The sequence below is a fragment of the Dermochelys coriacea genome, chromosome 12 (genome assembly GCF_009764565.3).
Source record: "Dermochelys coriacea isolate rDerCor1 chromosome 12, rDerCor1.pri.v4, whole genome shotgun sequence".
Lineage (NCBI taxonomy): Eukaryota > Metazoa > Chordata > Testudines > Dermochelyidae > Dermochelys > Dermochelys coriacea.
The window spans coordinates 10,153,172-10,171,472 of record NC_050079.1 but is presented as its reverse complement, the minus strand read 5'-3'; the positions used below and the strand labels follow the sequence as shown (position 1 = coordinate 10,171,472).

The window sequence follows — 18,301 nt, the reverse complement described above, 5'->3', positions numbered from 1 at the left end:
AATATGTACAAAATGCTTTCAAGTGGTTTAGCATAAGCTAGTTCTTAGCTAACAGCTCCAGTGATTTACAAAGCAGCCATTCTGTGATTTTACCACAAAGCCTGCAAAACAGATAAAATCCAAACTCTGTGGTACATTTAATTTTGTATGAATGTTAGTTACATAACTACTGCAACTGGTTGCATATTCCTTGCTTCTTTATAATATCAACTGGTATAAAGGCAAGTTTCTTTGTCATTTATTTTTAATGCAATATAACGAGTGATAATTATATAGAAGACAAATTTGAAAGTTCTTTCTTCCTTGGTAGATGGAAATGTTTTGGATGGGTTTATTTCCTACACTAAGGGATGAATTTCCATTCCCAAGGTAGAAATTGAGGCAACAGAGAGACTGCAACTAACTTTTCTGCCTAAGACACAGAAGAACCTGAACCATGAGAACTGACCCTGAATTATCTAGTTTGTGCTAATTAAGTGTTTTAGTAGCCCAGTGCCCTATTCAGTACTCCTTACGTAGGCAAAACTTCAGCTGAAGTTATGGAGTTTCTCCCCGAGTTTAGAGGGATGATTATGTCTCTTGACGGTTTGAGTTGATATGGAATGGCCATTTTCCTTCTTTTTGGAGTCTTACATTTCACAGAAAATGTATACACCGACTTTCGGACAGCTCTGTTGCAGGATTTTTCATTTTGATGACATCCCATAGATCCCATGGATATGTCTTGCACCTACTATTTTACAAAAGGAACCTGACCACTGTCTAGAGTGTGGCAATCTCAGTATGACATTTGGTTCATATGTACTATTTTGGTATGGAAACATGTGATAGTATATTTACCATCACTAACAACATACCTAGAAAAAGCACATTACTGAAAGGATCTGGCAAGCTTTATCTATCAGCTTAGTTTTAATGTTTCAAAAAGGCTACAACAGTAAAAAAAATACCCTATGCAAGGAAGGTTGAAACACCAAGACATACATTTAAGCAGAAATAAGCTCTTCCTACTCAAGTCCTCTAATTCTCAGTACATATTGAAAACTATAAATATTGTTTAATCAGGTTCCTGACTTGCGCCCCATTCCTCCAAAGACTTATGCTCATAAGATTAATACCACTAAAGTCAATGGGCCTACTCATGCTTAAAATTTTTCCAGGATCAGGTGCTCAATGTTTTCACTCTGTTAGGTCACATCCATCTATATCAGGAAAAATTGTTTTGATGCCGATTAGTAAACAAAGCTTCAGCTGAATTAGGCAAACTTATTAATAGTCCTACAGTAGTTTCTGTAGGAGTATCAGCTGAGATATTCTGCTGAAGATATTAAGCAGACACACTTAATATGTATGGGGAGGCAGGGGGAATTTGCAGAACTTCCTGCAGCCTGGGGAGAAATCTTGGGGTGGATCTGACCCAGCCCCAGATGCCATACAGGAGAAGACGAAGTCCCATCCTCCTCAGCACAGCTGGGACTAGCTGAGCCCAGCACAGGGTAGGAGCCACCAGCCAGGTATTCCTCATTCCTGCCCCCCCCACCCCACCGTGATTTACCTCTGCCGGCTGCCCTTAATATACTGCCAGGAGGGTCACACAACTGCTCTTGTGGCTTCCCTTTCCTTCCCCATCAGAAAGTCATTTTTCTGAGGGGAAGCAAAGAAATCTGCAGGGGACATGAAATCTGGGCATGCACAGTGGTGCATAATTCCCCCCAGGCATAACAAGCAAGTTTCCCTCATACTGGAGGTAGGTAACAACATACTCCAAGAATCATCACTGAGTCTTAGAAAGTTCAGGTAGCAAAATACTACCCCTCAGCAGCTCCCACTCTATGATTGTACAGGTTCCTCTGGAAGTTGAAGGGAACACTACATTTTTTCACCATTCAAGTTACTTTCTATACTTACTCTATCTTTGTCATGCAGCATGTCTGCATAGCATGATCTGAAAATAAAACAGAATTTACAGATCAAAACATTGCATACTAACCACCACAATATAAATTTGTTAGCAGAGATAAGAATCATCACTCTGAAGCAATTATTCCTAGTGAGTGAGTAAGTTACTGTTACACAGTGATTTGTCCCTTTAAGAGGCTGTTTGGTTCCACACCCCTAGCCTCAAGAATTCAGGTCACTTTATGGTTCTGGGTTTTCCCATTTTGAGTGGCATGAGTATATGAATGAATGGGCTATGAATTAAGTGTTACATGTAGTAGAATCTTCTGGTTTTTTTCTGTTAATTGCTGCAGTATACTCAATCTTGAGCATAGAAAAATCTTAGAAAAATCAGTACAGAGCAAATACATGCACCCACGGTGAATTACTATCAACAACTACGAATGACAGAGAAAGTGGGATGCAATAGGTTAGTAATTAGGAACTGGGGAAAGAAAACTGTATCCTCTTTTTATAGACACCTCTATAGAAAGGGAGTACTAACCACAGAGCATTGGGTTGGAGCTGGCTAGTAAGTCAAAATCCTCATGCTATTTAAAGTGGTACTGATAATAGTCTGAGTAATTTTATACCTATATCTATATATTGCACATACATAATCACTCAGGCTATCATCAATACCAATTTAAATAGTACGAGGATCTTAATGTACCAGCTACTATATTACCCCCACTCACCCACTTTTTCCGCAACCTGAGAAGAACAAATAAATGCATGGGTTTTTTTAATTTGTCTGATCCGAACACCATTTTGAAAACCCAACAAGCTGACCCAGTCATTTAATCTCTTTGATCATTACTTTCAACTACCAAAAGGTTGTTACAAGAGTATGATCAATGAGAGACGATTATGGCTGAGATTTTCAGAGGAGCTTGAGAGTCAGTTCTTAACTCCCACTAAATTTTGATAGGATTCAGGCACTTATTTCACTTCAGTGCCTATCAAAATCCCAGCCTAAATGACTGTCCAAATAATGTTATTTATTCCAGGCTCCACAGGATTTTTCTGTGAAGATAAATGTAAGTACTATCTTCATTTCAAATTATTCTTGTTTTAACTAGTGATGCAGAAAGCCTACTTACAAAAGCGTTTCCACCCTCCCCGCTATTCATTTATAAAAGATACACAGAGTTTCAAATAAATTGTGTTACCTTCTCATTGCATTCATTTTTTTACATTTCATTAATCTGCATCTAAGGAGAGTGTCAAGTGTTTCCTCCCATCATACCTTGCAATCTCCTGATGGTAGTCATAGTTCTCATCTTCCTCTAACCATTCCACGGAACCTGTGGTTGGATTGGCCCTTCCACAGAAGACCTTCATAATGGAGCCCAGTTTGTATGCTTTGTGTATTGCGTGAAGACAGTTTTGTGGAGCTGGCTTCAATTCAAACAACTGCAATTTTTGTCCTGTTATCAGAAACCTGTTTAAACAAAATACAAGTTATGTTAAGAGTTATACTAACTCTTCCTCCGCCCTGTTTTATAGGCTTCATTCCCAAACATATCATTAGTAAGGCTGCAAGTCTTAAATGGAGATCATGGAAGTCACAGATCCTGTGACTTTCTGGAACCTTTATGACTTCTGAAACAGCAGGTGCAGCTCACTCCAGGGCCGCCCAAGCAGCTGGGGCAGCCCAGGAGCAGCCGCAACAGCCGCTGCTAAGGCGGCCCCAGGCAGCTGGTCCCAGGCGCAGCCCCAGAGCAGCAGTCTGGGAGCAGCGGCGGGGCTCCGGACCACCCCCGGCCGCAGCAGTGGTGGTGTGCAGGAGCTCCCCGCAAAGCAACAGTAGCATCGCCAACACTCCTCAGCCTCTTCTCCCACCACCTACGATTTAGTCAGGGGTATTTATAGTACAAGTCATGGACAGGTCACAGGCCGTGACTTTTTGTTTATTGCCTGTGACCTGTCCGTGACTTGTACTAAAAATAACTGTGACTAAACTGTAGTTTTACTCATTAGTAACCTCCTTGCTCTTCCATCTTTTGCCTTATTCTATCACACTCTTAACACTTGTAACTTTCTCCCAATCATTATATGCCATCTTCTCATTTATGATTACTCACTATGATGCCCTTCTTCTGTGAACACTACCAATATGACAATCCAGAAGAAAAATATGTAAGCAAGTTTTCTAAAAAATAAAAATACTAGTAATAAAAGGCTATTTCTAACCCCTGTGAAGTATGTCCCTCATTCACTGTATGATGTCTTTTAATAGTTTGTTATCTAATTCAAAGGATTCTTTATAGCAGGATCTTGTATTGTTTTCTTCTGTTGTATTTTTTTTAAACAAAGATAGAGCACAACAAAAATATATATAACCTATAAAAACATGTATACGGAGAAGAAATTAGTAATTTGACATACAAATTGAAGAGCAACATACTGTGCAACAAGAAGATAGGTTTCAGAGTAGCAGCCGTGTTAGTCTGTATTCGCAAAAAGAAAAGGAGTACTTGTGACACCTTAGAGACTAACAAATTTATTAGAGCATAAGCTTTCGTGAGCTACAGCTCATTTCATTGGATGCATCCAAATGAGCTGTAGCTCACGAAAGCTTATGCTCAAATAAATTTGTTAGTTTCTAAAGTGCCACAAGTCCTCCTGTTCTTTTAACAAGAAGATAGTTAGTCCTGACTCCTGATGGACAGAGATTAAAGAAAACATACAAGGACTTGTATGCAGATAAGATCATTTAACCTCCTATAGGGGATTCTGTCAAGTCATGGCATTTATTCTATCTATATAGGTTCTTATATTAGGCACATCACTGTAGTGTCTTGGCATTAAGCAATGTGACTACTACACAGCTTATGCTCAAATAAATTTGTTAGTCTCTAAGGTGCCACAAGTCCTCCTTTTCTTTTTGCGAATACAGACCAACACGGCTGCTACTCTGAAACCTGTAGTTTGTTGTCTACACAATAATGGAAAAGAGAACAACACATAAGTTCAATAATTTAGATACTATATCAAAAAGTCAATACCCTCTTTGTAACTTATCTATGGAAAACCATAAGTGGTTTCTTACACGTTTTGCAGAACTGTTTCTTAGAGCTTGCTACACTATCTGCAAGTAAGATTTTAAATAAACACCACGTTAAACACTGAGCACTAAAAACAACCCTAGAATTCCATTTCAACTCCTCTTTTAATTATCAAATTTGCTTTATGTTTTAAAAAAAATAAAATCTCTCTGCATGTAGCATTTCTGAAAGACACAGGAACAGCAGCCGGGCCCGTGACAAACGCCGCTTGGTCACGGAACAGACACAGAGAAGAAAATGGCAACAAAAACAATCCCATTGGCAGGCAAAACAGCCTCCGTTTCGGAGGGCTCAGGCATGCACCGGTGCTGTGGAGCCCCGAAGGGGGCAGAGCAATTCAAACCCTACCTGCACTTCCCGCCCCCAGATCTCCAGGCCCTGGGCACAGGAAAGCGTCAGACCCGGACTGCACACGGCAGCTGAATGGGACGCTCACGGGCAGAAGCAAGGGAAGGGGCCTCACGGCGGGATTGGGGGAGGGACCCCACCTCCGGGCCAGGAAGGAAGATGGCGGCGGGAGCCCTCTGGCTAGGAGTGGCCCTAGGACCAGAGCAGGGGGCTGCCCGTGGCCGGGAGGGCCCGGGGAAGAGTTACCGGCTCGGGGACCGGCACGGGCGAGGCCCCGCCTTGCGAGGGCGCAGGGAGCCACGGGCCTAACCTTACAGCGACAGCTGCGGCCCAACCCACCCGGCGAACCCGAGCCGAGCCCCGCCCCTGGCTCAGGGCCGGCTCCGCATGGCGGGGCGCCCGCTCCTTACCGCCCTGTCAGGCTCGCGAACAGCAGGCCGCCATCTTCCCAGGCTGCATTGCGTCAGTCACGAGACGGGAGACGCAGGCCCGCACGCGACCAGAGACAGGCGAGTGAAGGGGGCGGGGCTTCCCATCCGGACCCTGCCCAATAGGGGACGGGTTAATACAGAATAAAAAGCTCCGCCCCCCCCTCTTTCCCCGGAGGGCGGGGTCTAGGTAGTGGGCCGCGGCAGGGCGCTCTCCCAGCATGCTGCGCGGCCTGGCGGCCGGCATGGAGCGCGCGGCGGTGCTGCGTGTGAAGCGGAAGCGCGGCGGGTCGGAGCCGGCCGAGGCCCTGGTGATCGCCTGCAAGCGGCAGCGCACCGAGCCCGAGCCCGCGCGCGACCCGGTGGAGAAGAGCCTCTTCAAGCTGGTGGCCACCGTCTCCTCGCAGGTACCGCAGGGCCGGGGTCCCTGGCAGGCTCCGCCCCCCGCGTCGAGGCCTCCCTCAGCTCAGAGCGGGGCTCCCCCCAGAGCAACTCAGGGACGGAGCCCTCCCCAGCGCAGCCCCCCCCCCACCTTGGTTAGCGGGAGCCCTCCCTCTCTCCTTTGTCTCCAGCCTGGAGACTATCTGCCTCACCCCCCCCCCCCCAGACCAGCCTGGTAGCAAATGGGCTCTTATGATTACTAGGTGCCCATGAAACATTTCTGCTCCGGCCAGTGCTCTCCTGTTTGGGCACCGGACCCCTTTGTCCTGCCCATGAAGTTCCTCTGAGTGATGCCCCTGCTCAGTCATTTAATGGTCTGCCATATTGGCACCTAAAAACCAAGCCCAGAGGAGCGGGTGGTTTCATGTTGAAAGCTAGCCAACCTCAAAAAGTGAATCGGATGTTGCTTTGGGTCCTCCATCTGCCTCAAAGTCCCCCTACCCATTTTAATATGTCTTTCCCCCTCTATAATCCTATTTTTAAATGTATTTCTTCCCCCATTGTTGCCTGTAAGTCTTGTACAAATACAGAGAAATGTACTGAGTTCGCTCGTGCCCGATAGAGGTGGTAAGGGTCCAATGTAAAGGGCCAAAATATTTGAGTCTTTCCTGGAGGGATTGACCCGATGAGTAGTGATAGGGAAGCTGTACTTCCACTACTAGGTTCCTCGCTTGTGGATTCCCACCAAGTTCAGTTCTCTCTCTGGTACTTTTTGACATCTATATACAGCCATTAGGTGAACTAGTCTGACAACATGGATTTACATGTCAGCAATATGTAGATCATAGAATACCAGGGTTGGAAGGGACCTCAGGAGGTCCATCTAGTCCCACCCCCTGCTCAAAGCAGGACCAATCCCCAATTTTTGCCCCAGATCCCAAATGGCCCCCTCAGGGATTGAACCTCACAACCCTGGGTTTAGCAGGCTAGTCATCAAACCACTGAGCTATGACACAGTTCAGCCTATCCTTTACAACATATGACCACCAAGATGGCCCAGGACTTGTATGAGCTCAGCTCTTGAATGGAAAAATAGCTGGCTGAATGAGCAAGACAGAAGCCATGCTGGTGGACAGAGGAAAGCATTTTGAGGAGTTTGCAGCCATAGTGTGGTCTCATTTGATTGAAGTTACACACCCACAATTGGTCAGTTCAGTGCATAGTTTAGGAGGGCTCTTGAATTCCTCACTGAAATGGTCATGTAGCAGTATCCATGGGTAACACTTGCTATTTCCTGTGCGTGGGTGACTGTCTCATCCTGGTGTATGATGACCTCAGTTATCATGCCTTTGTCACCTCTCAGCTGGACTACAGCAAGGCTTTGTATCTGGCCCCGAAGCCTTCAGCCCTTAAAGTTCCAGCTACTACAGAATGCTGTAACATGTCTCCTCAGCAACACAGGCTACCACAAGCATGTTGGACCTCTCCTCTGCTCTCTACACTGGCTTCTCATAGAACTTCAAATTAAGTTCAAAGTCCTAGCCCTTATTTTTAAAGTACTTCATGGCCTGGGTCCAGGATACATAAAGACCGTGTTTGACAGCTTCACTCCTCTGGCACAATGGAACTCCCTGCAATGAGGGTAAAGCTCATCTGTGCAAAAGACAGAACTTTCTTGAGGAGTAGCCTGAGACTGTGGAATGAACTCCCCCAAGTACAAGGACCATCACAAACCTCACCACCTTCCACTTCAAGCATATTTTTTGACCTTGTGGTCTCTAACAAATACATAGTAATAACTTTATATTCCAAACAATCCACCATACCGTAACAAGATGCTCCACAGTGCACACTTCTCCTGAGCAGTGGATAAGAGAACAGACATGACACATTCGTCATGTTGGTTAATGCACTGCTGGAAGACCTGCAGATACAATGATGTGTGGTATAAGAACTTCTATAGAATAGAAACAGATTAGACTGTTCTCAAATGAACAAAGTAAACAACCAGTAGTAAATTTTGACTTGCATCTTTCAGTTTACTCCAATCTTGGTAATTACTTGTAACAATAATAGGCACAAAGCTCTTTCAGGTAGGTGGGTGATTCTGTTTTTAAGTCAGTGGTTTGACTTTTTTTTTTTTCCCCCTCCCATTTCTCTGTCCAGAATGAGTCTGTTCAGAAGTATGTACAAGAAGCTATTACTCGAGATAAAGCAGCAGAGATTCTGCGACCTTCTTTAGGAAGCACTCAAAGAATCATTCAGGACCTTCGCTCCTCCAAACAGGTGAAGAGGCAGGAAAACCGGTACCGCATCCTAACGAGCCATAGGCCAAACTGTGCTGAAAAAGAAACAATTGCACTTGGCACAAATGGTGAGGAGACAAATGAGGGTGCTAAACTGGACCCTGAAGAAAAAAAAAACACTTCACAACAAGGAAGCACTGCTGCTTATGGTAGTTCAAGTTATTTTGGGGAATTCCAGTTGTTTGATGTAGTACAAGAGGAGGAAGTAGAGAGAGACCCCACTATCTCTGCAGCAGACACAGAGGTTGGTATTGAGACTTGTGCACTACTGACTAGCCAAATTAAATTACATTTTGGTGCAGTAATATTGCATAGGTGGGCATACTGGAAAGATTCTTGTATATTTGCCAGTGACTTTGAATCTATACTGTTTAGACAATATAAAGGCATAAACCACACACTTGATAGCTGGAGGATTAAAATATAAAAGATATGGGTGAGGTGGATCTTACTACTTAAGTCCTAGTGAAAAGTGCAGCCTCCTGGGACAACCTCTAACAGAAATCCATGTACCCTCCTCTTCCCAATAGTGTCTTCTCTGGGCCCTATATGGGGGTTTAATCTCTCAAATAAGCCTCTGGCTAATAGATGTATAAAACGCAAAGCTTCACCCTGTTTAGTTGCTAGAAAGGAGGAGCTGTGGGTCCATGTCCCCCCCAACCCTTCAGAATCCCCGTCACCTGCAAAGAAGGCTGGTGAAGAGGAGAGAACTCTGCTTCTTTGACTGAGCCTCCCACTTCTGAATAACTCCAACACCTGCTTCTACTGCTCCTCATAGTTCCCTCAAGCAGCAGCAAAGTGAGATCGATGTGGTACTTTGCTGTTTTTAAATAGCAGCTGTGAAACTAATCCAAGCCTTATTTTGACTCTGCTGCTTGACAAGTCTGAGCAGCAATAGAGACATGGGCTCTTCCTGCAGGCTTTGGAAAACACTATCTGTTTGGTTCATACTTGGAAGATTTTAGCAACTCTGACTAGAAATATTCCAAATTTTTCTGAAACTAATGCTTTAGTCCCCTGAGCTTGACACTCTTATCACTGATGAGTAGAGGTATTTTTTGAGTCCTACGTGGTTTTTAATGTGACGAGAATTTTTATAATCTTACAATCCTCTTGCACCCATATTTTAAGTTGCAAGAATCTCTGCTCAGTTTCTGGTGGAATTCTAAGTTGAAGCTACATCTATTTCACATGGTTGCTATATGTACAGCACATCACAAATCTTCTAAACTCTTTCATGATTGTGGCATGTAATGTGCTTTTGTGGGGTGGAGGAGGGGTGATATTGAGGGAAGCATTGTATTATAGCATATATATATATATATATAAACCCATTCAGCATTTCCATTACCAATGGATTACAACTCTGAGAAAATGAAAACCTTTCCATGTTAAAGTAAACATCAGTGTGGGCAACAAGAACGTGGTAACTAAAAAAAAAATTAAAAAATAAACTACTTCCATCCAGTAAAAATTGAGCAACTCCATCTGAAAATGCTGCAACTTGATAAACAGCTGGCAGCTCTATGCAATAATAAATTGTTTTTGATTCTGAAACATTTCCATCCAAATGACTTATTTAGCCTTACACAGCATTCAATAATTGTACAATGCAGCACTCAAAGTGCACGTTAGCTTCTTTTAACACAAAAAAAACCGCAACCATTCTGTTCAGATTAGATTACTTGCAGCTATACCGAACTCCAAATAAACATTACCCATTCCCCTCAGCTTCAATCTTTCTGCACCCTCCCCCCCCCCCCCCAAAAAAAAAAGCCTCATAAGCATGAGGACAGCAAGGTGGGAAGAAGTAGTGGCTTTCAAAATGTGACTCAGCAGGACTTGCTTTTAGGATATAAAATAAGAACTATAATGTGCAGTCAAAATCCCAGCTTGTGCTACATCTGGTCTCATCTACTTACTCGTCTTGTTCCTGTGTGTGTTTGAGATTGGACCTCAAGTCGGACCTCAGGTAGAGAGATACAACCTACTTCATTAATTTCTTTTCTCAAATACAGATGTGCTTTTAATATGGAAATATCATTAATGGGTTGGAAATATGAGGCTCCACAAATCAGCTTTGTCCTTTTCTGTTGCATTTAAAAGTTGCTTCTGAATTAGAATTTAAAGATTCTTTTAAAAGCATAGCAGCACTACCTGCCACGGGGACTGATCAAACAGAGGTAGAATTATGGCACCACAAACACCCAATAGCATTGTTATTAATAAATCTTAATTGGGAGGTGTCTAGGCAAAAAAAAATTCAAACTAGGCCAGCTTTTGCATCATTCTCCATTTCCCTTTCCACTTCAATTTTTTCCCCTTATTCTGTAGATATTAGGATGGAGATGAGAGAGATCGTCTTACTGGCTTCCCTGTTCTCATCTCAGAATTGACTATACACTATCATAAGCCGGTTCTTTTATAAGGGGATCCCTCCCAAGATGGATAAGTAAAAATGGCAAATGTTTATGACCCATTAATAAGCTGACCCTGTAATTCAGGGGTCAGCAAACTTTGGCTCCCAGCCCATCAGGATAAGCTGCTGGCAGGCCGAGACTGTTTGTTTACCTTGAGCGTCGGCAGGCACAGAGGTAAACTAAGTAAACAAAATATCCCAGCCCATCAGCAGCTTACCCGGACAGCAGCTGGTGGGGAAATTTTTTTGGGGGGAAAGCTGGGGGTGAGGGGAGTAACCCCTATGACCACCCCCCCATGACCCCAGCCATAACCTGGGACCTCCCCCCATGACCCCTCTGTGTGACCCTTCCCTGCCCACTCCTAGCCTGGGACCCCCACACACTCTCCCCATCCCATCTCTTCCCACCTTACCTGGGGTAGGCCAGGGAGGATGTCTCTGGCCCGGCTGGAGCTGTTCCAGCAGGCCAGGTAGTGCTGCCACTTACCTGCCAGCCCTGGAGCTGCAGCTGCTTCGGAGGCCAGAAGAGGTGAGACTCTGGCCCCGCATCTTCCCTTCTGGCTGTGCTGCCTCTCCTCGCCCCATCTTTTGAGGCGGCGCGACTGTGTTTCACCTCTCCCCTTCTCTATACCCAATCAAAAGCCGACCCCCCCCCTTCTCTGATGCTTCCTGTTTTTACTAAAAAAAAATTTGGCTTATGAACAAGTATATACAGTAGTTCAGAAAACACTGGAACTTGATGGGTGGAATTTCTCTTAAGCACCTGTTCCAGCAAGGGGAGAGTTTGTGCCAACCTAAATGGAATTGAAACAGTGGGCCTGCCAAAGCCAACAATTTGCAAATGACTCTGGCTATGGGAAGAATCTGCTGGAAAGTTTCTTCTCCTGTGAATGTGGAACACAGAAACAATGGGGGCAGACTCAGCAGGTCCAGTAGCCTTTTCCTGTCTTTTGGACTTGTTCATTGTTTTCCCTAGGAAATATGAGACCAATCTAAACTTTTGTGTAGGTGTCATTTTTTTACCTATTTACATAAGTGCACAATTCTACTACAACAGATGTTACTGTAACTCTGAAACCTGTAATAGAATAGTGTCATACTGTACAAAATATTTAAATATTCACTAAGCATGTGCATCCACTTGCACAACTATATGTATTAAATCTTATCTGAGGCAAACCTTTGTAGTGTATTTAGCCATTTATTTAAAAGTAATGTGTAAATTAGTTATTTGTTTTGATTATAGATCTCATGAATAAAACTGCTTTTTGCTAGATGCAGCTACCATATTTGCAAGGTGAACGCTGGATATTTCCACTTTTTTCCCAGCAATAAAGTTACAAGAATAAGGCAGCATAGCTGCTGGTGATCCTCATTTTGAGGCGTGTGTTTATATAATTTTTCCATCACTAATATGAATTTGTACATGGATAGTGGTAGTTCAGAGTGGATTATATTTTTAACCATGGAACACATCCTTACATTGCGTACAGAAATATCAATAGCACAGATGAGGTGTTTATAGTGAATATATTAACATTCCCATTGTAAAATACCTACTTTCAGTTGTATGTACCTTGTGCATAATTTTAGTGCTAACTAATATAAAATCTGTTCAGGCTCCGGTTTCTTTGAGGAAAAGCCTGTGCATTTTTAAAAATAAAAACAAAAATAAACTGATAAAACATAAGATGAAAAAATAAAGCAATGAATTTTCAAATGCTTGAAAACTCTGCCTTCAACTTGCAAATGTCCAAATCACAAAAATAAAGTGGAAGCATTTTTCATGTCAGAATGAGGAAACAAGGAGTGGTCAGGGTGCTGTTGGGGCCTTTTTTTTTTTTTTTTAAGGCCCAAAACTTTGGAGTGGAAAGCTTTTTGAAATATTAACATGAAATTGCTTTGCAAATAAATTAAGATTTCTTGCAAGTATGGAAAACCCACCAACTTTGAACACATGAAACCCTGAAATGGAAATTGACTTCTGTTTTTGTTCAATTGAATGATGCAAAAAACAAACAATTCTGTTTAATATTAAGGGCTACCCTTGACACATGAGTTGATAAAGGGGGACAGTCTGATTAGAATATCTCTAACTAAAGTTTTTATCCAGTGTATAGCACTGGTCTTGACTGAACACAAACAGTCCTTGTATCCTTTCCACAAATAACTTCTTGAGAATCACTGTGGCAAAACATAAATACACACTCAGAATTACTTATGAATAAACCAGACACAAGACAAGGTAGCTTTCCAACCCATCCAGTTTGCTTTGAATCAGATTTACTATCCACAATAAACTAACTCATGTTTCACCTTTAATCAGTTATCTGCTTACACAGCAAAGTAGTAGTTGTTTCAAATTGCTTTCTTTTACAGCTGCCACTACCCTTCATCTTTAAAATGCTGTAGCAGGAAAATCACACTAGTGCTACTGCTTCTATCTATAGAAGGCCGGCCATGGCTTAACTTTCTGAGGGGGAAACTATATTTGAATTTCTTCTAGCTACAGTTGTTATTTATGGGTGATATGGAGTCTGAGTTACAGCTATATGCAAATAATTTCCACTGGATACCCTCTCCCTGCCTACTGAATGAGTGTGCCCTCCATCCAAGAAAAAACCAAAAAACAAAAAAAAAAACACTAATGAAATTGCTCCCCAAAATCAAATGCTAAAACTGACTGGAAACAGTTTAGTTGGTATGTGGGCCTCTGAATTACTGATGTAGATTCACTTTTCAGTGGGTTGGTATTTGCTAGCAGTACATCTGGAAATGCCAACTTAAATCAGTATTTCCATTTCTAGATTGAGGAGTTCAAAATGGACAGATTGGTGAACTGAGCAAAATGGGTAGATTTTCTATTTAGTGTTCAATGTTTCATTTTCAAACATAACTTGAAAGTCTCAAGTTCTATTATCAAAAACTGTGGCATGGACATACAATATCCATTAACTATACAGAAAATGTTTGGGTTATGGAAAGACTCTCCAGTGCACGCACGACTCCCCCCCCATAAAGTCATACTACAATTTATTTGGAGCATTAGCAACCTAAAGCTTTTAATAGTAAAACTTTTAAATAACTTGCAGAATGATTTTACTTTGCCCTATTTGGGGCATTAAGGATAAATGTTTTATTTGTAGCTCACTTAAAAACTTGCTATGTGTGACTTCAATGAAATATTGGTGGTGATTTTTTTGATAACAGAAAACTGATGATCCAGATGTGATTCTCTGCAATGCAGTAGAAATGATCCGTGAGCGTTTAACTGTGTCTGAGAATGACAAAGGATTAGAACACTGTGTGAAGGAAGATGATTATGTTTATGATATTTACTACATGGAAACATCTACTCCTGGCTGGATCCAGAACATCCTCTCTGTGCAGCCTTACACACAGGAATATGAACTGGTAAAGACAAGGAAATCAAAAAACAGACTTTATGTAGTAATGAAAGAGGCTAATGGGAAAAAAGCATGCTTCAATTGCATTGTCCTAGTCTGAAAATCATGACCATGCCAAATGGCATTTTGTAGCTCAATGGCTTTTGTATCAAATGTGCTTTTTCTAACTACCAGTCCTGCAAACTCAACCTGGGTTCTTTCTGTATTGGCAGGGAAAATTATGCCCAACATAACATACCTCTAACTCCCATTGTCTTCATTGTGTTTGCACAGGTGTAACTTATTGGAATTTGGTAAACAATGCACAGGGAGGAAAATAATCTGGGTCATTCATACTTCAGTTGTGTGGGTCTCCAGGACTAACAGTAGTCAAACTTGCTTCTTGTTGATGAGCAGTCATGACTACGCAAAAGGTGGCCTAAAGAGGTTCAAACTAAGGTTGCATAGGCAGCCTTATTTCTGGCATTTCCTAATTTGAGTACTTACCTTAAATTATTAAGGTTTCAGTCAAGTTTTGTGCATTATATATGAGAACTGTGCTTCGGTTGTGATGTGACTTCATATTTCAACAGTAGGAGCTGGTAAGTTTTTTCATTGCATATCCTCGAATCCATTTGTTCCCTTTGCCAAAATTAAACACTGCTTTATCACTTTTCACTTCAAATAGCTAACTTTCCTCAAAACTACTATTCATTCAACCACTTAAGTACAGCTGGAGTAGGTGGGATTAATTTTTTCAATTTCAGCAGTGCCCAAAATAGGTAATGGTGCAACCATATCAGTGGTGTTCTATTAGGATAGTTCTATTTCCTTAACACTACTAAACTTATTGCATGCACTAGTAACATAAGTTATGCCAGTCCAGAACAGACTGTGGTCTGCCCATTGCAGCTACTACATCATTTTAACTCTTGGATGGTGTCACTGTACTTAAGTATCACTAGTGAATATCTTTTTCTTCCTCATCTTATGCTATGTAGACTGATAGAGAAATCGCTTAGTTTTTCTGTGACTTTTTTTTTCCTCTTCTGAACAGTCCTTTCCCTATTGACATACAGGTAGATGATGATGATGATGATATTTCAGAAGAAATATATGATGATGAAGATGATGAGAACAATGAAAATAACTGGCGTAATGACTATCCTGATGAAGATGAGTTCCTTCCTGAGGAAGATGAAGACAGAGAAGGAAGAGATGGAGGTATTTCGTTGTCCATACTACCTGCCCTGAGGGGATGAGGCTTAAATCTTCTGATGGTACTCACTTTTGCTAACTATAATATCACAATCTAAGGAACAAGTTAAGATGGACTCTTACTGAATGGGGATGTTCATGGAGAATGGGAGGGTTCATTAAATTGGAGACTTAAAAGTAGTCTTGAATCATCTGTTCCAACTATCAGTGGATGCTAGGAATAAACTGTTCCTTGTTTCCATGCATCTTGTACTCTAACTACTGGCAAGTTGTTAACCTACAAAAAGTACAGTAGAACTTAAACTTCAATTCCTGTAAGTCTTTCAGTGTTGTGGAAGCCTATTAGAACTGAGGTGATGGAGACTTCTGCAAACCCTTCTTTCCCATGAAAAATCTTAGGGAACAAAGGGAAAATACTTCTACCTGGCCCCTTTATGCCATATGAAGTAACCTGTATTCGTGGTTTGAGTAGCAGTGGTGTTAGTCTGTCAGCAAAAACAGGAGTACTTGTGGCACCTTAGACTAACATTTATTAGTGGATTCTCATTTAATGTTTGGATGAATGGATGAGCTCATCTTTAATGGCTGGCTGAGGAATTTCTCCTTCGTTAGAAATCCATATCAAGAGTTGCACGATAAGGCACATGAGGTCTGGAGACCAGTTCAGTTCCTAACTCTTGCCACTGATCTTGGGCAAATCCTGTTTTCCTATTATTAAAATTGAGACTTAGCTACATTGAAACCCTCAGTTAAAAGATGCTATATGTGCAAAGTTATCATCACTGCCTTGAAAAGGAGTACAACTCAAAACTCGTCTGATGCAGAACGTGTAATTCTTTGGCAGTGGGCAGGTGGGAAGTTCTTGCATTACCGTATAAAGTTAAGTATTTAATAGTTCCTGAATCATAACTGATTAACTACAAAGATTTTAACATGCAGTTTGAAGCATTTAATGTTTTCTCTCTAGAATCTGAGGATGGGAACTTCAGTGAAGAAGATGGCAGGAGTATCCGGAGCAGAACATGGGTCAAATACCACTGTGATATTCTGAAGGAGTTTGAATATGATGGGGTCCAGGACTTAAATTCTGATTAGCACTAAATAATCTGAATACCAGCATACTGCCTGCAGAGTATTATTCTTGACCTTCCTGCAAAAGTCCAGAAAATTACTGCTGCTTGTGGTGGCTCTTTATGGAAATGTTAAGGTGAGACCTCAAAGAATGGAAAAGCATTTCCTTCTGGTAAAACCAAGAGTGGGAAGCTATTGTACAAAATGCCACTTTTTTAAAAGGAAGCTGTCCTTGTCTGTTTGATATATAGAATTAATACTGTATTTGATTATATATATTAAGCCTGAAGTGGCCATTTCCTAACCTGAGCTAGTGGGAAAGTAGAAGTCTGCAAAAATTGAACTTTCTGACAAAGTTAGTTAAATAATTTTGTACTTAAAATCCAGGAAGCATCTGCAATTTCAAGTTGGTAGTATTTAACTCCATGAGTGAGTGTTAAGTAAAGCAAGTCATTCATAATGTGACTTTTCACCCAGTAACAAATTTGTTTGAGTGAAAGATGCATTTTTCTCATTTGGAATATTACAAATGATGGCAAGAGGAGAAACAATCTTGGCTTTAAGAAAAAAAGCTGCATTACTATCGTAAGAGCTGCTTTCTCCGTATAAATGAAAAGAATGGTCAATCTCTAGACATGTCCTAGGGCTTTTTGGCTGGATACCTTTTCCTTTGTATCACTGAACTAGCGTAATGTAAAGTATTTAATGCACTTGAATATGTAAATAAAAAAATTTGAGTTATTTTGCTGTAAATAGCCATTTCTTTAAAAAAGCTTGGATTCTACCCCTTAACTGAGCTAAAAGATTCAAAATGCTGACATGTAAGCCGCCTTCTGCAGTGAGTAGGTCTAATGGAGACACCAACTTCTATACAAAGCTACAATAAAGTCATCTCTATAAATCAAATTCTCAGATTGCAGGCCTCATTAGTATACACACCTGCTTTTGTCTTCTGCTCTCAACTCAGAATGGTAGATCTGTGCAGTCGTATTTATTTTGTAAAGAAGAAAGTGGTTGGGCAATCCCTCTCGAATATACGAAGGCGCTATAGGACATTAGCTTTTCCCAATCTTAACAATATAATACAATAAATACTATCACATGAACCATGCTAAGTGGCTAGTGGGACTAAACTTAATTTTAAGTTACTTTAGTTTGCCATCATCACAGCTGTGGGTTGTTGCTGGGTTTTTGTTTTAATAACATTCTACTTACTTTAAGTTATTAGACTGTTTTGGGGCAATTGTTCCGGTAGCTGGTGCTACATTACAGTAGCCCTTTCCCTTCCCACCTAGGATAAGAGGATTTATATAAAACTCATCACTGTCTCAGGGTTATTATGGCCTTCTCATATCAGACATTCCCATTGCTGCAGCCTCCACCACTTAGGGCAGAAATAGGTGTTGGTGCACTCAAAAGTGGTATCTGAAATCAAGGAAGAAGCAAATAGTTTTGTGGCTATTTCCCTTGCACTAGTAACTAATAGGACTATAGTGACAGCAAAGCAACTTTTAGAGAAATAACGTGGGTGATATTTTATTGGACCAACTGTTGGTGAGACAACCTTTTGAGCTTACACAGCTCTTCAGACCTGTGTAATCACAAGCTTTTCTCTCAAACAGAAGTTGGTTCCATAAAAGATATGACCTCACCCCCTTTGTCTCTAATATACTGGGACTGACATGGATACAACTCTACATATAAACCTCCTTCTGTCAATATCAAACTGAAATAC

At 41.5% G+C, this 18,301-nt stretch overlaps 2 protein-coding genes across 11 annotated transcripts in view; one reads left to right on the top strand and one right to left on the bottom strand.

The window, feature by feature from the left end:
- The window catches only part of PRMT7 (protein arginine methyltransferase 7), a 39,023-nt gene extending 33,131 nt beyond the window's left edge, over positions 1-5,892 (bottom strand). Inside the window, exons 1-4 of one of the 7 annotated variants that reach the window (XM_043495050.1) lie at positions 4,590-4,710; positions 4,349-4,366; positions 3,188-3,382; positions 1,909-1,945 (exon numbers count right to left, since the gene is read on the bottom strand). In XM_043495050.1, the coding sequence (XP_043350985.1) occupies positions 1,909-1,945; positions 3,188-3,382; positions 4,349-4,366; positions 4,590-4,657 (318 nt within the window). In that variant the 5' untranslated portion in view covers positions 4,658-4,710. The other 6 variants (XM_043495047.1, XM_038367867.1, XM_043495048.1 and 3 more) reach the window with 6 other exon arrangements.
- Positions 5,820-17,307, top strand: SLC7A6OS (solute carrier family 7 member 6 opposite strand). Of its 4 annotated transcripts, none has more exons than XM_038367881.2 (5): positions 5,820-6,192; positions 8,333-8,716; positions 14,102-14,305; positions 15,357-15,501; positions 16,463-17,307. In XM_038367881.2, the coding sequence occupies exons 1-5, from the start codon at positions 6,007-6,009 to the stop codon at positions 16,588-16,590; spliced, it is 1,047 nt and encodes a 348-aa protein (XP_038223809.1). In that variant the 5' UTR covers positions 5,820-6,006; the 3' UTR covers positions 16,591-17,307. The 4 variants fall into 4 exon arrangements, with proteins under 4 accessions (XP_038223809.1, XP_038223810.1, XP_038223811.1 ...); XM_038367882.2 differs by having other exon boundaries at positions 5,968-6,192; positions 15,357-15,557; positions 16,463-16,599; XM_043495058.1 differs by having other exon boundaries at positions 5,972-6,192; positions 14,102-14,308; positions 15,366-15,501.
- Positions 17,308-18,301: the final 994 nt, after the last annotated feature.